At 47.7% G+C, this 25,597-nt stretch overlaps 1 protein-coding gene across 2 annotated transcripts in view; it reads right to left on the minus strand.

The window, feature by feature from the left end:
* Positions 1–22,640, minus strand: part of HTT (huntingtin) — a 132,395-nt gene extending 109,755 nt beyond the window's left edge. For both annotated transcript variants that reach the window (XM_055435305.2, XM_055435304.2), the window contains exons 1-2: positions 22,302–22,640; positions 4,456–4,539 (exon numbers count right to left, since the gene is read on the minus strand). In XM_055435305.2, coding sequence (XP_055291280.2) covers positions 4,456–4,539; positions 22,302–22,504 — 287 coding nt within the window. In that variant the 5' untranslated portion in view covers positions 22,505–22,640. The remainder of the gene's footprint in view (positions 1–4,455; positions 4,540–22,301) is intronic.
* Between the last annotated feature and the right edge of the window lie 2,957 nt (positions 22,641–25,597).

Genomic DNA, 25,597 nt, shown 5'->3' on the forward strand with positions numbered 1-25,597 from the left:
AATAAACCTAGGTATGTCAATAATGACATGAAACGTAAAAGATTTTTCAGATCAAATAAAAAGACCCAATATTTTCTGCCTACAAGAAATACATTTTAAATATAAGATTCACATAGGTTAACAGTAAGACAATGGAAAGAGGTTCACCATGTTGGCCCTGAACAGGTGGAACCTGATATTACCGTCAAGTGAAACTGAAAGTCGCTCAGTCGTGTCTTTGCAACCCCAGAGCCTGGCAGGGCCCTCAAGCTGGGAGCTGGGAGGAGCGTCCCCAGGGTGGCCTTGAGCTACCGAAGGCGAACTAGGAAGTGTGGAGACGCGCTCATTCTGTGGGATATGATGGACCTGTCGTTGTTCAGTCGCTCAGTCGTGTCCGACCCTCTGCGACCCCATGGACTGCAGCACGCCAGGCTCCCCTGTCCTCCACTCTCTCCCAGAGTTTGCTCAAACTCATGTCCATTGAGTCGGTAATGCCATCTAACCATCTTGCTGCTGCTGCTGCTAAGTCACTTCAGTCGTGTCCAACTCTGTGCAACCCCATAGACGGCAGCCCACCAGGCTCCCCAGTCCCTGGGATTCTCCAGGCAAGAACACTGGAGTGGGTTGCCATTTCCTTCTCCATCTAACCGTCTTACTCAGAAGCAAAAATCCTTAGTAATTTTTTAATTTAATTTTCATCATCATATTATTATATCACCTAGTCACAGATCTATAAATCATCTTTAATAAAGTTAACTAATATTCCTTTTCGTAAATGTAACAAGCTTTTCAATCCCCCTGTAGGTAAGTGATGAAGACTATTTTTCATTTCTTAATGGGATGACTAGCACTGCACCAGAATCACTGGGCACTTCCCTAAGGATAAACTCCCGAAGCAAAAGGCCTGATCAAACAGTCCAGACTGCCTTTCCTGTTTTTAATATTTATTTACTCGGCTGTGCCGGGTCTTAGCGGCAGCACACAGGATCTAGTTCCCTGACAAGGAATCGAACCTGGGCCCTCTGCATCAGCAGCACAAAGTCTGAGCCCCTGGACCACCAGTGAAATCCCCCAAGTTGCCTTTTAAAAATGTTGTATCATCTCTGACAGAATCCTGAGTATTTTTGAATGTCTGTAAATTTAACAGGTAAAAAAGAAATGTTCTGAGTTTTGTTTTAGTCTTATCCCGCTGATTACTAGTAAATCTGAACATTTTTCCACAGGAAGCATGAAATAAGTGTTAGCTATTACGTTCACTGGCTCAGGTACATTTCTTCTTTTCCAAACTGCCCATTCATAGTTTTGCCAGCTTTCCTATTAGAAAGACAGCCTTTTTCTTAATGATTTACAATTTCTCTCTACAGAAGCTATGAAACCTTTGATACATATGCCATCAACTTTCCCCAAGTTTCATTTAAGTTTCAGTTTAAAGTAGATTTTGACATACTGAAATATATTCTAGATAAAACACTTTTTTCCTTTATACTGTAAGCCTTCCACAGACTAAGATTAAATGTTCTTTTTGTAGTAATGATTTTACTCTCACATTTAGGCAATTAATCTGGCATTTATGTTTGCCTGCAATATGAACAATATTCCCCTAAATAGTCAACTGGTTCAATAATCCATCATTTCCAAGCTAATACAAGATGTTACCTTTAATTTGTATCTGCACATACACACATACACTTTCCCACTTCCTATTCCATACCTTCTTTAATGTCTAACAGCTATTTTAATGTCAAGAACACCAGGTCTCACCAATTACTGATGGTTTCAGATTTTCTTTGTTAAAACTGATATATTTATTCTTGCAGATGAACAAGTTCAAAAACATCTCTACTAGAGTTCTGATCAAGCTCATTTTAAATTTATGAATTAATTTAGAGAAAGTTTAACTTTATGATAAGGAACTGTCCCCACGCTGAAAGGGCAGTAGTCACCTATCCCTTTCAGGGAAGTCCATACAGTCCTTCCATAGTTTCTGAATATCTCTTGTCAGTTTCTTGAAATTACATGCTGGTGCTACTATGAATTGGTTCTTGAAGCATTTTATTTTCTAACAGATTTACGCTAATATATGGGAATGGGAAATCTATAGATTCCTGTACACTTATTTTTACCCAATCACCTTATCAAGTACACTTGCTTAGACGAGGGTGTCGAGGTCCTCCCAAAAGGAAACTAGTTAAAGACGAATCCTCACCCCTCCACTGGACAGAAAACAAAGAGTGCTGGGGAAAGAGGGCAGTGCGGTTGTCTTCATTCCCATATTTCTAACAAATTTTCCGGGTGACTCTGATGTTCGTGCGTATCCAGGAAGAAGCAGGACAGACCACCAAACTGAGAGCTGAAGCTGACGGAGTCACAGCACACCTCGAGGCCTCGAGCAGCTGCCTGAAGTATCCCTGAGAGGTAAGATCAGTACCTGACAGACGCTGAAGGACGCGCCAGAGATTAGTCACATTAGAGGGGAGACCACAGGGAAGACCAGCCATCCAGACTTCCTGAGTCACTACATGTAAACAGAAGACCTGCTTCAGCTCTACAATCTAAAAGTTCTGAGAAGCATGGAGAGCATCTTAAAACAAACACGGTCTTTAATCTGATGCGACCAAAGACAACCTCTCTGGGTCCAAAAAGTATCCAATTAATATGATCCTACATAGAACAAGCAGCGTAAAGACCATTAGCATTACTCCATATAAACAGAACAGACACACGAATGTAGGAACTATTAACAGCTATTACCATGATTTACAATGGCAAACTGAGCCACAATCCAGTCTTAACATTTCTCAATGTACTTCCCAGGTGGGGCTAGTGGTAAAGAATCTGCCTGCCAGTGCAGAAGACACAAGAGACGCAGGTTTGACTCCTGGGTGGGGAAGATCCACTGGAGGAGGGAAATGGCATCTACTCCAGTATTCCCGCCTGAAAAATTACATGGATAAGAGGAGCGTGGTAGGCTGCAGTTCATGGGGTTGCAAAGAGTCAAACATGACTGAGCAATTGAACACACACTCACACCCACACACACGTGTGAATCTAAGCCAACATTCCATCAATTCCATTGGGAATTATCAAGATACAAACTAAGCATAAAGCACGAAGCACTCAGAATGGAAAAGGTCTATCTTCTGGGTCCATAAGCTTTCAGTGTGAGACCCGGATGCTGGAAGTCAGGCGGGCGCAGCTGTGCCAGGGCAGCAGCAGGCCCCGGGGGTCTGCCAGGCATTCACACAAGAGTAACGGCGGCGCACAAGACAGCGTGCACCACCTCGGGATGGATTTCTGCCTTGCAAGAGCCGACGGGCACTGCACGCAGCTCTCAACGGCATCTCACAGGTTGCTCCTCCCATAAGAGCCCTGAACACTGCGTTTACACATCGAAGACGAGGCCACAGGAACTCCAAGAAGTTAGCCTTGTCTGAAGCCACCTGGCGTATACAGAGTAGAGACAGAATTCAAACCTTTTCCCCTACTTTTACTTAGTACTGTTGTCTACAATAGCATGCTAACTTAGAGTTTTTGTATTTTTATTTTCAGCACATATTCTCACTTGTCACTTTGTTTCTTCCCACAATATTTCTACAAATCAGATAAAAACAGTAATCATACACTGTCTTTCAAAATGGCATTGAGTTCAACTAAAATGAAATATTCTACATGAAATCACTTTGAAAGTATAAAATACAAGTGGCAAGTTGCCACTAAAAATAAATGAATCATCAAATTTCTGTCAGTACAAAAACCAAGGTGATCATTCTTAGAGGCTTTTCTAATAGATTACAAAGAGCCCTTCCCAACAGGAGAATAACATGAATGATTTATTCCAAGAGAAAGCATTTACTCCAGGAGAAGTATTTCACACGTCCCATTTGAGTAACGGAGTTCCGAAGCCATAAGCACATCTGTTTCCTACTCACTCATTCAAATGAGACACACTTAAAATATCTACCACCCACAGATACGAGGAACAGTACTCAGAAAGACAGACAGACAGTCAAAAGCAAGGAGAGTGAGGAGAATCAGCAAAGAAGCTATACAATAAGGTGCTGCCTGCTCACCCCAGAGGAATGACCAGGCCAGGGAGGGGGGTCTCCGGTCAAGGCCTGTGACCCCACCGTCCCAAAGCTGTGATTAGCAGGGAGCACCCCCACAGGGCGGACAGGGCAGGGCGCCGAAGAAAAGCAACCATGAGACCCCGGTAATTGGGCAGGCTCCTGTTCCTACTACCGCAGTAAGTAAAATACAAACATGCTGTTCGGTTATCCTAATGGCTACAACAACACGGTGTAAGATTACTAGAAGGAAGTATTACTCAGTACGGTGTCTGGAAATCCTCCATATCCACGGCCAGAAGGGGAGGGGTCCTGTCAAGGTTTTAAAACAACTGGGGCAATGAACAACATTCTAGCCAGTTAAGAATGAAAACATGTTTTATTTTCACTAGAAAGTTCAAAGTGCCGTTACCTGAGAGACTGTGCCACTATGTTCTCACATATTGTCAGACAGTGGTTCACACGGTCTTTCTTGGTGGCTGAGAGGTCCTTCTTTCTAAAACAGGAAAAGAATGAGAGTAAAGGCAGTTAGTGCTGTCCACCCCAACAGTTTCTACGTGGCGTTCACTCATTCATTCAACAGAGCTCCTTGACTCCAGGGAGTAAAACCAGGCACCCCGTGCCAGGACAGGCTGCGCTGAGGTCAGAGAGGCAGGGGTGGGCCGAACCCCGGGTCCCCCACAGGACTGGGCTCCACAGAAAACTCAGGGGGTGTCACTAACACGCCTGCCTTCTCTGCTGTAGAGAGAAGCAGCTGCAGTGCCAACAGGGCTCGTCCAGGATTGCGTGGACAGAGGGAGCTTCAACTCAATGCAAGGGTGTAATGCCTCCTCTGCACAGTGGCCCCCCTCTCAAAACCACACGGCCTGACGAGTCAGCCCCACACAGGCCTCACACCATGAAGTATGAGAGCATGTATTAACACAATGGCCAATTGCTCCCGTATCCCTAAATGGCTACAAACAAGTACCCTGCCCAGAGCCTTTCTCAGAAGCCTCCAAGCAAGACTTTTCAGTCCAAATTCTAAGACGGAGACAAACAGACTGGTCAAGAAGATGAGATAAAAGGTGCGTGCTTCTCACCCAAACCTATGACTTCAGAGGTCTCTGAGGTATGCACCAGAGAAATACACAAGATAGGGATGATCCAAAGAGGAAGGGAAAAATAAATCAGGCTTGGTGACTACATCCAAAAAAGGATCCAAGGGTCTGACAGCTACCAGGACATGGTACTAACTGGAAACACTGAGACCAGAAGACTACATTTTTGAGGGAATTCTACAAAGAGTACTGAAGAAACTGCAATACTAACTGGTCAACACCTCTGTTTAATCCCTAATGCAACCTCAAGCTCCAGAAAAGTACACGTGAAGGAACAGACTCTTCCAATTGTGCAAACCAAGAAAGACACACCCTCAAAAGGCACTTCAGACATGACCAGGGAAGAACATGCACAAGGAAGAGTCTCCAGAATGGAAAGTCAGGGTCCAGGAGAAGGAAAGACAGGCCTGGATGAGAGGCCAAGTCCATGGTGTGCGGAGAGGGGCTCCCAGTGGCCAGCCAGTAAGCCTCTCACCACGTGGACGGGCGGCCACCTCCCCCACTGGTCTCCTTCCTAAGAGACTCGCTGATGAGCTGTGTTGTGGGCTGCTAGTCACCCACGAAAACACCATGCTTCCCTTCTCAGACACAAGCTTCCTGCTGAGAAGTCCCACAGCCCGGCTTGCCTGCAGCCAGGCAAAGACGAGTGCCTGCTCTCGCTGATGAAACGGGAACACAAGCAGCAGGTAGAGGCTCTGCCTTGTGGCTTGCCCAGGGCACCACCCTCTCCTTTTAGCTTCCCCCAACTGGAACAGACACTGCTAACAGCCAGTTTTTGAACATACAAAGACAACAAGAAGGCTGCAGGGTGACAGCATGGAGGGAGCCTGGGTCCCAAGTGACCACAGGAGGCAGAGGCCCCCCACCTCCCGCCCTCCTGAGTCACTCGCTTCAAAGGTGCTGGGATGGAAACAACCCAGATGTCCCAGTGGATGGGTAAACAGCCGTAGCGGAGTAATGGAATACTGCTCGGCAGTGAAAGAAGCAAACGGCTGACACACACAAGGATGAATCTCAACGCACCGGCTTCAAGGAACAGAGGGATGATTCAACTTATGCCACAGTCTCTGCCTTTAAGGGACTGTAAACTGAACTGCAATTTACAGCGGCCTGGCAGGGGAGGCGAGTACACTAAAAACGGTACTGCTGAGAGAACTGGGTTCAAAACTGGGAAAGCAGTCCGTCAAGGCTGTATACTGTCACCCTGCTTACTTAACTTCTACGCAGAGTACATCACGCGAAATGCCAGGCTGGATGAAGCACAAGCTGGAATCAAGACTGCCAGGAAAAATATCAATAACCTCAGATACGCAGATGACACCAACCTAATGGCAGAAAGTGAAGAGGAACTAAAGAGCCCCATGATGAAGGTGAAAGGGGAGAGTGAAAAGCTGGCTTAAAGCTCAACATTCAGAAAACTAAGATCATTGAATCCGGTCCCATCACTTCATGGCAAACAGATGGGGAAAAAAATAGAAACAGTGACAGACTTTATTTTCTTGGGCTCCAAAATCCCTGCAGATGGTGACTGCAGCCACGAAATTAAAAGATGCTTGCTCCTTGGAAAAAAGATATGACCAACCTAGACAGCATATTAAAAAGCAGAGACATTACTTTACCAACAAAGGTCCATCTAGTCAAGGCTATGTATGGTTTTTCCAGTAGGCAGGTATGGATGTGAAAGCTGGACCATAAAGAAGGATGAGCGCCAAAGAATTAATGCTTTTGAACTGCGGTGCTGGAGAAGACTCTTGAGAGTCCCTTGGACTGCAAGGAGATCCAACCAGTCAATCCTAAAGGAGATCAACTCTGAATATTCATTGGAAGGACTGATGCTGAAGCTGCCTTTTCATACTACTGTTCATGGGTTCTCAAAGCAAGAACACTGAAGTGGTTTGCCATTCCCTTCTCCAGTGGACCACGTTTTGTCAGAACTCTCCACCATGACCTGTCCGTCTCGGGTGGCCCTACACGGCATGGCTCATAGTTTCACTGAGTTAGACAAGGCTGTGGTCCATGAGATCAGATTGGTTAGTTTTCTGTGATTGTGGTTTTCATTCTGTCTGCCCTCTGATGGAGAAGGATAAGAGGCTTATGGAAGCTTCCAGATGGGAGAGACTCAGGAAAGATTGGAAAAGACTGAGGGCAGGAGAAGGGGATGACAGAGGATGAGATGTTTGGATGGCATCACCAAATCAATGGACATGAGTTTGAGTAAACTGCGAGTTGGCGATAGACAGGGAAGCCTGGAGTGCTGCAGTCCATGGAGTCACAAAGAGTGGGTCACGACTGAGCAACTGAACTGAAATGATGCTGAAGCTCCAATACTTTGACCACATAATGTGAAGAGTCGACTCTTAAAAAAAGACCCTTAAGTTGAGAAAGACTGAAGGCAGGAGAAGACGGTGACAGAGGATGAGATGGTTGGATTGCATCACTGACTCAATAGACATGAGTTTGAGCAAACAAACGCTGGGAAATTGGGAAGGACAGGGAAGCCTGGGTGCTGCATTCCGCGGGGTTGCAATGGGTCAGATAGGACCGAGGGAGTGAACAATAGCAACTGTGTGTGTGTGTGTCAGAGGTGTGTGTGTGCGTGCACGCACATGTGCACACGTGTGTACGTGTGCATGTGCGCGTGTGTGCGTGTGTGTGCGTGCGTGTGTGCGCAAGTGCGTGTATATGTGTATATATTATACCTCAATTTGAAAAAGAAAGTACTATGAGAACTTAAATGCTCTCTTCTTCAAGCCACCACATTAAAGTCTCAATTACGGCAGCTCACCGAGTTGAAGACCTTAAGTCATCAAGAAAATTAAAGAACACTGACCTCTCCCAACACATTAGGAGGCAAACTAACTCTTCTCCATGGCTCCTTTCCAAACTGAAAACCCGCCAAAGGCCTTAAATGAGCTGCATTCACACACCCGGTCTCCCAGCTCTATAGGCAGTGGCCCCTCTACGGGCAGCCTCTTACCCTGGGGTCTGAAACAACTCCTGGGGGGATGGCAATCAGAAAAAGAGAACAAACACTAAACTGAGTGCACCTCACTACTTATGATAGTCACAACAGAAAAGTGATCAACACAAATATAAACTTTAAAAATAAATGTGTCTCTCTCCTCATATGTGGACTAAGCCATAAGAATACAGGTAACGAAAGATGACACAGCTTTCTGAGCTGCTGCCCGGAAGACCCACACGTGCTGCGCCCGAGGCCCCATGCTAGAACCCAAGCAAAACTCACGAAACGAGCAAAAATCAAATACCGAACACCAATCTCACCCACCAAAACAAAAGTACATTCCTGTGTTGTCTGCTTGGGTCTAGCTCCTTCTCTGAGCTCCCTGTGGGGATAGAGACAGAAAGAGAGAGAGAGAGAGTGTGTATGTCAGAGGTGTGTGTGTGTGTGTGTGTGTGTGTGTCAGAGGTGTAGGGGTGTGTGTGTGTGTGTGTGTATGTCAGAGGTGTGTGTGTGTCAGAGGTGTGTGTGTGTGTCATCCGCATGGACTGCAGCCGCCAAGTTCCTTTGTCCATGGGGTTTTCCAGACAAGAATACTGGAGCAGACAGCGATCCTCTGCCTCCAGGGTATCTTCCTGACCTGGGGATCAAACCTGCATCTCCCTCTCTCGCACTGCAAGCGGATTCTTTACCGCCGAGCCATCGGGCAAGCCTGCCCTATTCCCCCATGGCTCCTGCCCCAGGCCCTGCCATGAGCCGGCACCTGATCACTCTCTTTGGAAGTAACCGTACCCACGATTACCTCTCCAGGGATGACAGACTCACTGAGAGGAAGGGCCACATTGTGACTCTCACAGGCACTCAGCACAGCACCTACACTGGACAGGTGTCTCACAGACAACAAAGGAGTGGACAACCCCATGGACTTAGTCCATGGAATTCTCCAGGCCAGAATACTGGAGTGGGTAGCCTTTCCCTTCTCCAGGGGATCTTCCCAACCCAGGGATCGAACCCAGGTCTCCCACACTGCAGGCAGAATCTTTACCAGCTGAGCCACAAGGGGTGCCCAAAGAGTAGGTTAAATACACAATAAAACTGACTCAAAAGTCTTGAGTCTGTCTTACAAACAGGATTCGGAAGATAAATGATAATTATGTTAAACTGAAGTTTCCAAAAACCAAGAGATGGAAAGAGAAGTGGAAACAGCAAAGCTTAAAAAAAAGAGAGACCGTGAGGAGCAGTCCCACATGACTGAGCTCAAGCAGCTTGTGGAGTCTGAGCTGCAGCCCACAGGTGTGACCAAGACATCAGTGACGGCCCGCCTGTGACCCTGACTGTCACAACTTTACTACCAGAAAGAGTACACGTCCCATCACGGTCAGCTACAAAGAAAGCGCGTGTTTCAGATCGCTCTTCTAACTCATCCAAAATCACTTCCCAGCAATCCACACCGATTTGAGGGGGAAAACATCTTCCCTGATTGAATTTTAGTCTTTTCTGCACTCAATAGGTAGCTCTAAAATCATAAAATTATTCAGGTAGATAGATGGACAGTCTTCAGTGGTTATTGATCTTATACTAAAATTATTTAATAACAATAATTACTAGGTGGTACTAGTGGTAAAGAATCTGCCTGTTAATGCAGGAGAAATAAGAGGTGTGGTTTGATCCCTGGGGAGAGAAGATTCCCCTGGAGGAGGAAATGGCAAGCACTCCAGTATTCTCGCCTAGATAACTCCATGGACAGAGGAGCCTGGCGGGCTACAGTCCATGGGGTCACAAAGAGTCGGACACAACTGAGCAGGCACACACACACCTATTTTGGGTGAGGATCATAAAAACAAACTATCTGATAGCTACCTAAATAATTATCCAACAAAATCTCCTTTTATCACACGGAAGAATACCTACATTTTAAAGTGGGTATTTTAAAGTCTGAGGATCAGACTTTATCCTCAGACACCCCAACATAGAGATGTTAGCCAAAAATATCAGAAAACTGGAAAAAAAGAAATCCATCCAATACCATCCCCTGAAGGATGTCAGGGCAGCAACATAGCTACAAAAGTAACAAACACTCCCCCATGGCCCAAACACCAGGCGGCTTAACCAGGCCCAGGACAGCCTGGTCTCAGCCAGCTTTCCCAGGTCAGTACTGGAACCTGCCCCTGGAAATACCTCCCTGGTGACTGCCTAAAACACCTCCTTCCCATCTTATTCTGTCCAATAAACACCTTGGTGGTTTAAGAAAACTACGATTTCATTCCCCTACAAGATGTAATTAGAATTAACTGTTGAAGTGATATGTCAAACTGACTGCTTCTACGTAAGCTGCAAGTATGGAAATTAAAGGGACTGAAATGGAACCACCCTGGTCGCGGCAGGAACTGGATGAACTAGGTGAGAACTGGAAAAACAGGGTAAGAACTGTCCTGACTTTTCCATCGTTTTTGTATAAACTCCACCATCACAACCAAAACAAACTACTGTCACCTCCTCTAACTATGTAATGATGTGACCTGTACATAACACGCGTCTGTAAGGTGGTCGCTGTCCTTCAGTCACTGAGTCACATCTGACTCTTTACGACCCCATGGACTGCAGCACGCCAGACTTCCCTGTCCTTCACGATTTCCAGGAGTTTGTTCAAACTCACGTCCACTGAGTTGGTGATGCCATCCAACCACCTCATCCTCAATCCTTCCCAGCATCAAGATCTTTTCCAAGTCAACTCTTCACATCAGGTGGCCAAACTACTGGAGCTTCAGCTTCAGCATCAGCATCAGTCCTTCCAATGAATATTCAGGGTTGATTTCCTTTAGGATTGACTATTTGATCTCCGTGCAGTCCAAGGGACTCAAGAGTCTTCTCCAGCACCACAGTTCAAAAGCATCAATTCTTCCGCTCTCAGCCTTCTTTATGGTCCAGCTCTCACATCCGTACTACTGGAGAAACCACTGCTTTGACTAGATGGACCTTTGTCGGCAAAGTAATGTCTCTGATTTTTAATACACTGTCTAGGTTTTTCATAGTTTTTCTTTCAAGGAGCAAGCATCTTTTAATTTTGTGGCTGCAGTCACCATCTGCAGTGATTTTAGTGTCCAAAAAAATAAAGTCTGTCACTATTTCCATTGTTTCCCCATCTATTTGCCAAGAAGTGATGGGACCAAATGCCATGATCTTAGTTTTCTGAATGTTGAGTTTTAAGCCAGCTTTTTCACTCTCCTCTTTCATCCTCATTACAAGGCTCTTTAGTTCCTCTTCATTTTCTGTCATTAGGGTGTTGAATTAAAGTCACTCAGTCGTGTCTGACTTTTTACGACCTCATGGACTATACATCTCCAGGCCAGAATACTGGAGTGGGTAGCCTTTCCCTTCTCCAGATCTTCCCAACCCAGGGATGGAACCCAGGTCTCCCGCATTGCAGGCGGATTCTTAACCAGCTGAGCCACCAGGGAGGCTCTTAGGGTGGTATCAATCTGCATATCTGTGGTTGTTGGTATTTCTCCCGGCATTCTTGATTTCAGTTTGTGATTCATCCAGCCTGGCATTTCGCATGATGTACTCTGCATATAAGTTAAATAAGCAGAGTGACAATATACAGCCTTGACGTACACTCTTCCCAATTTTGAACCAGTCCATTGTTCCATGTCCAGTTCTAACAGTTGCTTTTTGACCTGCACACAGGTTTCTCAGGAGGCAGGTCAGGTGGTCTGGTATTCCCATCTCTTTAAGGATTTTCCACAGTTTGTTGTGATACACACAATCAAAGGTTTTAGTGTAGCCAACGAAGCAGATTTTTTTTTTAGAATTCCCTTGCTTTTTCTATGATCCAACAAATGTTGGCAATTTGATCTCTGGTTCCTCTGCCTTTTCTAAATCCATCTTGTACACCTGGAAGTTCTCAGTTTACGTACTGCTGAAGCCCAGCTTGAAGGATTTTGAGCATTACCTTGCTAGTGTGTGAAATGAGTGCAACTGTACAATAGGTTGAACATTCTTTGGCATCACTCTTCTTTGGGATTAGAAAGAAAACTGACCTTTTCCAATCCTGTGGCCACTGCTGAGTTTTCCAAATTTGATGGCATATTGAGTGCCACACTTTAACAGCATCATCTTTTAGGATTTGAAATAGCTCAGCTGGAATTCCATCACCTTCACTAGTTTTGTTCGTAGTAATGCATCCTAAGGCCCACTTGACTTCACACTCCAGGATGTCTGGCTCTAGGTGAGTGACCACACCACTGTGGTTGTCATCTGTAAGGAGGGACCTATGAAAATCTATATCATAGTAAGTGAAAGAGTTAAGTTACTCAGTCGTATCCAACTCTTTGCAACCCCATGGAGCCCGCCAGGCTCCTCTGTCCATGGGAATTCTCCAGGCAGGAATACTAGAGTGGGTTCCACTTCCCTTCTCCAGGGGATCTTCCCAACTCAGGGATCGAACTTGGGTCTCCCACATTACAGGCAGATTCTTTACCATCTGAGCTCCCAGGGAAGCCCTAATAGAGCACGGTACAATCAAACCGATTACTGAAGAAATAATTCTGAAAACAGGAATTCAAGCCCTCTCATCTAAATTTGCATTTTTAGAATTATGTTATTTTAAGATGAAGCACGCAAAATTTGATTCCAGGTTGAGGGTGTGCAAGAGAAGAACTGGACCACCTCAGGAGCTGAAGACAATCACTTACCTTGCACTTGCCCGGCTGTTCGTGCTCACGGGTCCTTTCATACACACATCCCGAGTCAGGGCCTAAACGCCCCACAAAGGACGCAGAACCGAGGTCCAGAGGCGGCCCCACTGCAGGAGCGTGGCAGTAAAGGGCCGGGCAGAGAGCCAGGTCTGCCATTCCTCATCAGCGGCTCTTTAACTTTAGCCAAGTACTAGACTGATGTGAGAGTGTTCCTAGAAGATTAGAACTCCTTTGGAAAGATCCTGTTTTTCCAAAAAAGGAACAGAACACCTAAGTCACTTTGGAATTATGTTTCAGACATAATTTTAAAATAAAAGGACCGGTTGAGGGGATTCTCTGGTAGCCCAGTGGTTAGGATTCAGCATGTTCACAAATGGCAATGGCCAGGGTTCAGTCCCTAGTCGGGGAGCTAGGATTCCTCAAGCTGTGCGGTGTGGCAAAAAAAAAAGTCCTGTTTGGTTAGGGAAAGCAAGGCCTGATAGTTCTCCACTACACAGTGTATACCATAGAAAAAAGCTATGAATGTCTTTCTTACCAGTGATTTAACTGAATACCATAAAAGAAAGTGCAATTCAAAGTCCAATCTGTTACGCTAAGTGAATAAAATCTAACACAAAGGCCCCATGTGAATGATTCCGTTCATAAGAAACATCCAGAACTGGCAGCTCCACAGATACAGAAGCAGATCAGGGGTTGCCAGGGGCTGGGGGAGGCGGAGGGGACGGGGCTGACTGCTGCAGAGACGGGCTTTCTTTTTGGGTGACGCAACGTCTCAGAAATTAGACAGGAGTGATGGTTGCAGAACGTCATGATCGTACTGCTGCTGCTGCTAAGTCACCTCAGTCGTGTCCGACTCTGTGCGACCCCATAGACGGCAGCTCACCAGGCTCCCTTGTCCCTGGGATTCTCCAGGCAAGAATTTTGGAGTGGGTTGCCATTTCCTTCTCCATGATCGTACTAAAAACCACTAAACTGTATACTTTGAAATGGTGGCTTTTATGATACGTAAATCATAATCTTAGTTTCTCTTAAAAATCTGGCTGCAGTCCCAGCAGCCCTCCTCCTGAGGGGACCCCCAGCCGCCGCAGCTTGGGCTCTGAGTCCGTAACGCCCTCAGCAGGTCTGATTGTTTCCAATCAGCTCCTGTTACCTCAACAGCTTCTTTCACTCCTATGCCCTTGTCCACCAGGGTGGCCTTTACTGTGGAAGCTTTCAATGAGGTAACTGCAGATTCATGTGTTATCCTAAGAAACAAACGAAATTCAGGGTACAGTTTCCCCAGTTTCCCCCAACGGGTACATTTTACAAAACAATCACAGCCAGAACAGTGCTACGGAATAGTGCCATTGATCTTCAGATTTCTGGTTTTACTCGTCTGTGTCGATCTACGTGGCTCTACACAGTTTCTCAGATGCGTATGTTTTTTGTGTCTCTGCCACCAGTCACGAGAGGGGACACTCCCATCACCATGGGGATCCCTGAGATGCCCTTCAGAAGCACACCCACTCCCTCGCCCTCTGCCCTACCCCTGCCCCTGCCAACCACTCATCTGTTCTCCACTCCTACAACTGTGTCATTTCAAAGACGTCATAGAAGTAGAATCAGACGGTATGTAGGGCTTCCCTGGTGGCTCAGATGGTAAAGAATCCGCCTGCAATGGGGGAGACCTGGGTTCGATCCCTGGGTTGGGAAGACACCCTGGAGAAGGGAAAGGGTACCCACTCCAGTATTCTGACCTGGAGAATTCCATGGACTGTACAGTCCACGGGGTCACAAAGAGTCGGACACGACTGAGCGACTTGCACTTTCACTTCTCAAAACAGTGTGTCACTTTTGGGGACTCGCTGTTTTCACTAGCACAATCTCCTTAAGATTCACCTTAGCTGTTGCGTGTGTTATCAGGAGCTTGTTCCTTTTTCTATTGCTCAGCAGTCTAACCAACCACCTGTTGAAAGACATCCAACTGGATTCTAGTCTGGAGCTATTATGAGTAAAGCTGCTACAAACACTTGTGTACAGATTTACATGAACATACGTTTTCACTTCTCTGAGATAAACCCCTAGGAGTGCTACAGTCAGGTCATATAGTAATCCAAAGTTCAGTTCTGTAAGAAACTGCCGTAAACTGTTTTCCAGAGTAGCTCTCCCTTTTCTAAGCCCTACCAGCGATGATGAAGTGACCCAGTTTCTTTCGTACCAGCATCTGGCATTGGCTGAGCATCACAGATTACTTCACCTGTCTGACGACACAGGTTGTGCATCTGGGCAGGGGAATATCCGAAGTCCTAAGACTGTGGCGCGGGGCCGTCCACGGCTGCCCCTCCCCTCCCCTCCCGGCCTCCTCACGCTCCTCCTTCCACCCACGCGGCCCGCTCCCTCCCTCCACTTCACAGGCGCCCTCTCAGTGTGTCACACCTTGAACCATGCCCCAGACTGCCGCTCCCCGAATTCTGTCTCCTTTTTCTCCACGGGATTCATCACTAGCCCTGGTTCACCGCTGCAACCCACCGGCCCAGAACAGGCCCTGGCACAAGTGGCACCTGGCCGACAGGAATCCTTCCGGGTCGTCTCATCCAGTGCCCATTCAAGGCCCCGTTCCCAGCAGCTGGGGCTCTTAATGCCACCTCAGCTCCTTTGGCAGTGTTACAACCTACTTACAGCCACACAAACGCTCCGCAGCCTAGGACAGAGAAACGACACCGCCTCCGCTACAGTTGCACCGTGAGCACCTTAAGTCTCCCCTCCCAAAAGCAGACGGCATCACTGTACTCAGTCCAGTTCAGTTCAGTTGCTCAGTCGTATCCAGCTCTTCGCGACCCCATTAATCACAGCACGCCAGGCCTCCCTGTCCATCACCAACTCCTGGAGTTCACTCAAACTCATGTCCACAGAGTCGGTGATGCCATCCAGCCATCTCATCCTCTGTTGTCCCCTTCTCCTCCCGCCCTCAACCTTTCCCAGCATCAGGGTCTTTTCAAATGAGCCAGCTCTTCGCATGAGGTGGCCAAAGTATTGTAGTTTCAGCTTCAGCATCAGTCCTTCCGATGAACACCCAGGATTGATCTCCTTTAGGATGGACTGGTTGGATTTCCTTGCAGTCCAAGGGACTCTCAGGTCTTCTCCAACACCACAGTTCAAAAGCATCAATTCTTCAGTGCTCGGCCTTCTTCACAGTCCAACTCTCACATCCATACATGACCACTGGAAAAACCATACCCTTGACTAGACGGACCTTTGTTGATAAAATAATGTCTCTGCTTTTTAATATGTTGTCAAGGTTGGTCATAACTTTTCTTCCAAGGGGTAAGCGGCTTTTAATTTCATGGCTGCAATCACCATCTGCAGTGATTCTGGAGCCCAGAAAAATAAACTCAGCCAATGTTTCCACTGTTTCCCCATCTATTTGCCATGAAGTGATGGGACCAGATGCCATGATCTTTGTTTTCTGAATGTTGAGCTTTAAGCCAACTTTTTCACTCTCCTCTTTCACTTTCATCAAGAGGCTCTTTAGTTCCTCTTCACTTTCTGCCATAAGGGTGGTGTCATCTGCATATCTGAGGTTACTGATATTTCTCCCGGCAATCTTGATTTCAGTTTGTGCTTCATCCAGCCCAGTGTTCCTCATGATGTACTCTGCATATAAGTTAAATTAGCAGGGTGACAATATACAGCCTTGACGTACTCGTTTTCCTATTTGGAACCAGTCTGTTGTTCCATGTCCAGTTAGAACTGTTGCTTCCTGACCTGCATACAGGTTTCTCAAGAGGCAGGTCAGGTGGTCTGGTATTCTCATCTCTTCCAGAATTTTCCACAGTTTGTTGTGATCCACACATACGATAACATCAGAAAGACAGGGCCTGATCACCTACAGCGGAACTTCTCAAGCCTTATGTGCACATAAATTGCTCACAAACCTTGTTAAAATGCAGACTCTTGACTCAGTAGGTCTAAGATCGGGCAGAGATTCTGTACTTGTTGTACCCTCCCACGTGATACCAAATTGCTGGCCCTGAAACCACACGCTGAGCAGCAAGGATCCATGGCAATTCTTGCCTGTGGTTTACTGAGTGGCGGGCTCACTTGCAGGGACCAGAGGTAATGGGGTGGGGCCTCTGAATGTGGACAGCACTGGAAAGACCTCCGCCTTTACACCTCTGTGAGTCCTCTTTTAAAAAGAAATTCTACAGTACTGTACAGCCAACCAGTAAGAATTACATGTACTGCTATGAAACAACATCTTCGATATATTGCCAAATGAAAAAATACAGTGTGAGCAAAAAAAAAAAGACTTGTACATGCACTAAAACCTCTGAGAAAACAAAAGAAATGTAACTGTTAATTTTAGAGAATAGAGAAGAGTGAAAAAGTTGGCTTAAAGCTCAACATTCAGAAAACAAAGATCATGGCATCTGGTCCCATCACTTCATGGGAAATAGATGGAGAAACAGTGGAAACAGCGTCAGACTTTATTTTTGGGGGCTCCAAAATCACTGCGGATGCTGATTGCAGCCATGAAATTAAAAGACGCTTACTCCTTGGAAGGAAAGTTATGACCAACCTAGATAGTATATTAAAAAGCAGAGATAAAAAAAAATAAAAAAAAAAAAAGCAGAGATATTACTTTATCAACAAAGGTCCGTCTAGTTAAGTATATGGTTTTTCCAGTGGTCATGTATGGATGTGAGAGTTGGACAGTGAAGCAAGCTGATCGCCGAAGAATTGATGCTTTTGAAGTGTGGTGTTGGAGAAGACTCTTGAGAGTCCCTTGGACTGCAAGGAGATCCAACCAGTCCATCCTAAAGGAGATCAGTCCTGGGTGTTCACTGGAAGGAATGATGCTAAAGCTGAAACTCCAATACTTTGGCCACCTCATGCGAAAAGCTGACTCACTGGAAAAGACTAATGCTGGGAGGGAGTGGCGGCAGGAGGAGAAGGGGATGACAGAGAGTGAGATGGCTGGATGGCATCACCGACTCGATGGACATGAGTTTGAGTGAACTCCGGGAGTTGGTGATGGACAGGGAGGCCTGGTGTGCTGTGATTAATGGGGTCACAAAGAGTCGGACACGACTGAATGACTGAACTGAACAGCCAGGGAGGAAGTCTTGCTTGTCATCTCCTGTGCTAGCTCAAGATGCTGCTAAAATGTATGCATGTAATTTTATAATTTTTTAAGCTAGTTAAGAAAAAGCAATTGAAGCAGAACTGTTTCCCCAAAATGGTCTCAGAATATCTAATCCCGGGTGGGGGGCAAACCAGAGCCTGCCTGTCCTGGACAGTCTAAGAAGTGTTCTTACATTTTTTAATGGTTGACCAAAAAACAAAATAAAACAAAACATCAAAGAGTAGTATTTTATGACATGGGAAAGTTACACACAAAATTCAAAGTTCCAAGTCATTAACAAAATCTTACTGGAACAGAGGCACACTTGTTCTTCTACCAGGAGCTTCGGGCTGCTCTGATCCACAGTGGCAGAGCTGAACAGCAGCTAGAGATGTGCTCACAAAGCCTGAAACCTGACTGTCTGACCACGTGCACAAAAAGTGGGCCAGTGTTCAGGAACCAGAAGACTTCATGTTGATGAGATGCCAATACGCTCCGAGTTGATCCAGATTCCAGGCAATCCCCACAGAGAATCCCAGCTGGCTTCCTCACTGAAAAGGACAATCTGTTCTTATAGTTTAAATGGAAACGCAGGGGCCCAGAGTAGCCAAAACTATCTTGAAAAGGAATAAAGTTGGAGGACTCACATTTCACTTGAAATTGTGATACAAAATTAACAGAAATCAAGACTGTATGAGGTGGGGGCGGGGGGGGGGGACACCTTCCCTGGAGGTCCAGTGGTTAAAAATCCACCTTGTAACGCAAAGGACACCAGTTCAATGCCTGGTTTGGGAAGATCCCACATGCCTTGGAGCAACTAAGCCCATGGACCACAATTACTAACACCCGCACACAGCAAGGAAGAGCAGTCCCCACTCACTGCAACTAGAGAAAAACCTGGATGCAGCAGCAAAGACCTACCACAGCCAAAAATAAATAAATCTTTATTTTTTAAAAAAGACCGGGGGGAACTTCCCTGGCAGTCCAGTGGTTGGACTCCACTCTCCCCGTCGAGGGCCTGGACTCTGTCCCCGGTCAGGGAACTGAGACCCCACAAGCCACACAGTGAAGGGAAAAAAGTGAAGAGACAACCCAAGAAAGGGGGCATCATTGCACAAACCGTGCATCTGATGCGGGTCTAGTGCCAGAAATAGTATGAAGAACTGTCAGAATTCAACAATAAAAAGATAACAGCTCAACTTAAAAAACGGGAAAGAACAAGGACAGGGACTTACAAGTACAGAGCACAGAGCTGGGCACCGAGCGCTGCGGAGCCTCCTCACACGGGCCTCCCTTTGTCGCACAATAAAGTCTGACCTGTTTAAGCCACTGCAGAAGAGTTTTCTGCTATTTGCAGCTGAAAATAACCCTAAACAACAACACCAACTATGGCTAAATCATGCTCAGCAGAGAAGAACAAGTCCTGTTGGTTTTACCTTCAAAATTCAGCCATTTCCCACCTTGCCACTGCCAAGAGAATTCACCATCATCTCGCACCTGATCACGTCACCAACTTCCTAACTGGCTTCCTGCTGCTGCCCATGCTGTCCGTCAACTCAGTTCTCAGCCAATATTCATTTTAAAACAGAACTCAAATCCTTCCCTCCTCTGACCAAACCCTCCCATGACTTCCCACCTCACTCAGAATAAATGCCACTGTTATTCCATCCGGAAGGGATTACTGATCTGGCGAGGCACTCGCTCTACCTTTCTCAAGCCTCAGCCCCCACTGGGCGTCTCCTCTCCCAAATTCAACAGGCCACACCGACCACCTCGCTAGTCCTCTGCGGGAGTCTGGACTGGCTCCCTGGGCCTGGTCTGTACTCAAAAGCCACCAACTCAGTGCCCTCTGCCTCCTCTGCCGACATCCTATCTAAAAGCCATCACGACCTCATTAAGCCTGACATGTCCTAGACCCCGTCCCCGTTCTGCTGTTACTCCCCCCTCTGCTGTTATTGCTATCTAACAAACTATGTATTTTACTTATGTACCTGTTCACAGTCTATGCCCCTCACTAAAATGCAAGCTTCACAAGGGCAGAGCTTCATCTGTGCAAGGCCGTAGCACTGCACCTATTTAGGATACTGGCTGGCACTCGTTAGATGTTCAGCAAATAATTAGTCAGGGAAAAACTAGGAGGGAATATGAAGGAGAGTGAAAAAGTGCCAAAGGCCAATGCCAACTGCCTCATAATTGCAGTGAGGACCCTGCCAAGGTCTGGTACTCCCCTGGATGCCAGCCTTCTAGACACAGTAGCTAGTACCATGCGGAACCCCTGCATACCATACGCTGAGCCCCGAGCAGGCACTCAGATCCTTAATCGGAGCCCACACTCAGGTGGTGCCACTACAGTTCCACAGACAGCAAGAACCATAAAAACAGAACAGTTACTTTCTCATTGGTTTTGGCCAATCTTATTTTGGGGAAGGAATTTTTCAGCGGAAGCATATGAACAGACATGCTAAGATCCAAATTTGTAAGCAGGGAGTTTGTTACTCAAAATTAATGAATATTTGCTTTCTCAACAGCAAAGTACATAAAAATGTATTTATGCATTTTGTAACTATAATTAAGCCAAATGCAGTTGATTTCAGAGCATGCTAAGAACCTTTCAAAGCTGCTATTCTGAAGTATTTTTGTTTTTAAAAAATTTAAAGTCTATCCATATATATACACAAGTTATACCAGGTAGGACACACAAGGAAGAAGTGTAACAGTGCTTGCCTCTGGGAACAGAGCGAGGCGCTCAAGAGGAAGGAGCGGGAGAGAGACGTTTTAATCACCTGTCTGCCATTTTGGAATTTGTGTCATGTTAACGTATTGTTTATGCAAAGATGACAGACTAAACTTTAAAAATAAGTCAATCCTACATTTCCTTACAATAAAGTAATGAAACGTCTACTTTCTCAAGCTGGCTTAAGAAGCCATATTTTGAAGAAGACACCATATTTTGAAGAAGACACCATATTCAGGTTCTGTCAAATCAGCGTAAGAAACAGAATGCATAATTTTAGACTGACCAAGTGATGGACCAGCAGGCAGGGATGGCAGTAAGACCTTCCTTCCCACCCAGAGCCCTGCCTAGTGCTTCCTGTTTGTATACAAGACCCACGAGATGCCGAGATGCGTGAACTTCTCTGACTTCTACCTCCACAGAGAAGCACTATGCTAAGTCTGGAATGGGTCATGGTTGTAAGTTATTTGCTGCAGAGAAAAGTCAAGTTGTTAAAAAAAAGATTTTCTTTTTTCCCAAAGTATCCAAACAGGTTTTTCACCTTTTAACAGAAAAAGTGCTTTACAGCTACATTTTAACAGATAAGCCAAAATGACTCTCCAAATACTCATTTCCTGATTAAATCTCAGGACACAGGAAGGAATCATATCAGAAACAAAGATGAAAACATTACTAAAAATGAATCCACCTTAACATTAAGGTGAACTTCTTAAAGGGGCTGCTTCCCCAAAACTGTCCGCATTAAATGCTCTCTTGTACAAATCCAGATGAGAAATAAAAGGCCAGCACGTGAAAGAAAGGCCTGAACCGTAGCGGGGCACACCCTGACCTCTGCAGAAGACCCAAAACTTCAGGGAAAAGCACTCGGGCTCTAAGAAGGTGACATCAAATGGTCTCTATTCTTCTGTTTCGAAAATTTCCCTAGCACAAGCAACCGAACAGTACCATGATGTCTGCGACAGGAGACTGACTGTCCGCAGACACCCATCCAGGTTCTGGCCAGCGTGACTGCGATGCACATGAAATGTACATCACTCGCCCCTGCGATTAACCTCAGCAAGACGTGATTTATTTCCAATTGCAGACAAACAATAAACTTCAGTCCACTCTTCCCAGCATTGAAGTCCGTTTTATCGTTTCTTGTGTGTTAATAACAACCACCCAGGCTAAGTTCACACTTAGGGGGCGACCACCGCTCATTTAAGGGGCCTGCAGACCGACTTGAACTGAGACAATCTTCTGCTGCGACCCCCGAACTAAACGAAAAGCCCTGAGGCTGCGGGAAGACAGGCCCGACTGACTCCCTGGCTGTTTAAAGGGGGCCCCGCCAGAGGCTCCCCATTGGACCGCGCGCGCTCCCCCGCCCTCCAGTCCGACGTCCCCGGGCATGAGGTCACCACTGTTCCCGCATCACTCTGGCTCCAAATTCCCGGCTCCTCGCGGAGCGCCCAGCGCCCGCGCAGCCCCGCTCCCGTCAGAGCAGGAGATGGGGGGGCTGGACGCGGCCTCGGCTCGGCCGAGTCCTGCTCACAACGCAACCCCGGTTCCTCCCCAAACTGGGCAGCCGGAGTCCAGAGGGCCGGGGCCGCCTCCGTGCCTCCGCGGGAGGCTGGCGAAGGCCGGGGAGGGCTGGGGCCGAGCTGCGGCGGGTCAGAACTCACGGTCGGTGCAGCGGCTCGTCGGCCGCGGCCGGGCCAAGCGGTGGCGGCGGCGGCGGCGGGGGCGGCTGAGGCGGCGGCTGCGCTTGCGGCGGCGGCTGAGGAGGCTGAGGCGGCGGCGGCGGCGGCGGCGGCTGCTGCTGCTGCTGCTGCTGGAAGGATTTGAGGGACTCGAAGGCCTTCATCAGCTTTTCCAGGGTCGCCATGGCGGCCTGCCGCCCCGCGGGGACAGCGCCCGGAGCCCTCGGGCTGGGTCGCGGCTCCGCTCAGCAGCGCGGCAATGAATGAGGCTCGGGGCCGAGCGCAGGAACGGAACCCAGGCGCTCGGCCATCTTGGGTCTGTCCCGGCAGCCCCCTCGGCCTTACGCCCCGCGACGCTCGGCCGTCGGGCGGGGCGGGGACAGGTCGGCGGGATTGACAGCCGGAGGCGGCAGCCTCCACCAATGGGCAGACGCGGCGCCCGCCCGGCTCTCCGGGCCCGCTGTCTCGCCTCCTGGAGTCGCCGAGGCCACGGACATCAGCGCGCCCCTCCCAAGAGTGAACGGGGGGCGCGGCGCGGAGCGGGCGGGGCGCGAGGACGGGGCGGGGCGCTGCGATGAGGGGCGGGGCGCGAGGACGGGGCGGGGCGCTGCGGTGAGGGGCGGGGCGCGGCGGTTGTGAGCCTCCGGCTCGCTGGCAAAGAACCCGCTGGGAGAGGAGCCCCCGGGTGACGCCCGCGGGTGGCAGGGCGGGCCGGCCACGGGCTCGGAGCCGGAGACCCCGCGAGTGAGCCGGCTCACTCAGCGTCCCGGGCGGAGAGAGAGCTCACGGGACAGCCCTGCAGAGGAGGGAGGGGGAAGTGGTGCGCCTCGGGCGGAGCCAGGGCACTCTCAGGTGGAGCCCAGGTGTGGTCCCCGGAGACGAGCACATCCCTGGAGGGTCACTGCGCAGCCCGAGGGAGAACCGAGGGGCCTGGGGCCGGCACGGCTAGTCAGAACCTGCCTGGTCTGCGCCTGCTGCCCCGAGAGGCCGTGGCTGGTGTAGCGAGAAGCAGCTTTGGCCCAGAGGTCCCCCACCAGCATGACCACCTGACCCAGAGGAGGGTGTACCGCTCCTTGGCCCAGGCCGGCTGCGTGGGCGGGCCCGGGGCTCCAGAGCCTCAACACCTGGAGGGGGGGCCCTGAGCAGAGGAGTGGCACGTGGGTGACCCCCAGGAGAAGTCCCCGTTCTGGGCCACAAGATATCTACACCTGATTTCAGAGTCTGTTTTCCCAAAGCAGCCAGGTGAGTGGAAACCCAGCACTGCCACAGGAAACCTTGTCGCCAAGGGACAGCAACAGCCCCCTTCAGGGCAAGGACCTCAGAGAAACATGCCACCAGCCTTGGGGTCCCGGTTCTCTGATGTTATGTATATAATAACAGTCCTTGTCCACAGGACAGGCCACAGTGGCTGGGCTCCAGGTGGTCAGGTACTGTGGTTGACAGTACCCTGAGTGTGGGCTGTCACTGGTGGCTTGCTTCTGATTAAACTTTACATATTAAGGTCAGACAAAAAAAGTTAAACGGAAAGTTCTCTGTGCTGTCTGCCTTACCCATTAACCAGACCTCCTCAAAGATGGGAGAGCCACCTGGACTGCAAAGGTCAACCTTCCTTCCTTCTGGCCTAGCAGTGCAATTTCTTAAAAGATTAGCATTCATTCCCAGCTCTGGAGGGGGTCGCAATGACTTAGTGCTCAGTTTGTAGGAGTTTACCTATATCCTTAGTGAACTTTGATGTATGATCCTTTGTCTTGAAACTGTATAGGATTGTGCCTTGGGCTTTTAACAGGCTCTCTCAAAGCTTCTGAGAGTTTGTCTCCCGGGTTATAATCTTCACTTTATTTTTTTTCAAATTTTTAAAAGTTTTTTTAATTGAAGGATTATTGCTTTATAGAATTGTGTTGTTTTCTGTCAGACCTCAACATGAATCAACCACAGGTATACATATATCCCCTAGATTGAATAAAAATTTTTTAACTTGTTAATTGAATTTCCACTGACACCTCTAACAGTGTAATGGGCAAAGGTGGCGCTCCTGGCTTTACGTTACAGAGGACTGAGCGTTCCCTGCAGCTGGCGGTCCATACCCTCTCGGTTTGCACTTATTTTTGAAGCCAGCTGCCATGGTGGGAGGCCCAGATGGTCAGCAGCCCAGGGAGGACTAAATCCTGACAACGACACAGGAGCTTGGAGGCAGACCCCTGCCCCGTCCAGCTCTCAAGTGAGAGGCAGACGGTACTTGAAGGCAGGCTTTCAGGAGACCAGGGAGTGAAGGACCTCATTAAGTTGTGCCCAGAGTCCTGATCCACAACAACTGTGACATCCTATGTGGTTGAGCCACCATGTAATTGGCAACAGATTTGACTGTGTGGATCACAATAAACTGTGGAACATTCTGAAAGAGATGGGAATACCAGACCACCTGACCTGCCTCTTGAGAAACCTGTATGCAGGTCAGGAAGCAACAGTCAGAACTGTACATGGAACAACAGACTGGTTCCAAATAGGAAAAGGAGTATGTCAAGGCTGTATATTGTCACCTTGCTTATTTAACTTATATGCAGAGTACATCATGAGGAACGCTGGGCTGGAAGAAGCACAAGCTGGAATCAAGATTGCCGGGAGAAATATCAATAACCTCAGATATGTAGATGACACTACCCTTATGGCAGAAAGTGAAGAGGAACTCAAAAGCCTCTTAATGAAAGTGAAAGAGGAGAGTGAAAAGGTTGGCTTGAAGCTCAACATTCAGAAAACAAAGATCATGGCATCTGGTCCCATCACTTCATGGCAAATAGATGGGGAAACAGTGGAAACAGTGTCAGACTTTATTTCTTTGGGCTCCAAAATCACTGCAGATGCTTATTGCAGCCAGGAAATTAAAAGACGCTTACTCCTTGGAAGGAAAGTTATGACCAACCTTGATAGTATATTAAAAAGCAGAGACATTACTTTGCCAACAAAGGTCTGTCTAGTCAAGGCTATGGTTTTTCCCGTGGTCATGTATGGATGTGAGAGTTGGACTGTGAAGAAAGCTGATCTCCAAAGAACTGATGCTTTTGAACTGTGGTGTTGGAGAAGATTCTTGAGAGTCCCTTGGACTGCAAGGAGATCCAACCAGTCCATTCTAAAGGAGATCGATCCTGGGTGTTCATTGGAAGGACTGATGCTAAAGCTGAAACTGCAATACTTTGGCCACCTCATGCAACGAGTTGACTCACTGGAAAAGACTCTGATGCTAGGAAAGGTTGGGGGCGGGAGGAGAAGGGGATGACAGAGAA

The sequence above is a fragment of the Moschus berezovskii genome, chromosome 5, assembly GCF_049115385.1.
Source record: "Moschus berezovskii isolate FMDL1 chromosome 5, NW_MosBer_1.0, whole genome shotgun sequence".
NCBI classification, from domain to species: Eukaryota; Metazoa; Chordata; class Mammalia; order Artiodactyla; family Moschidae; genus Moschus; species Moschus berezovskii.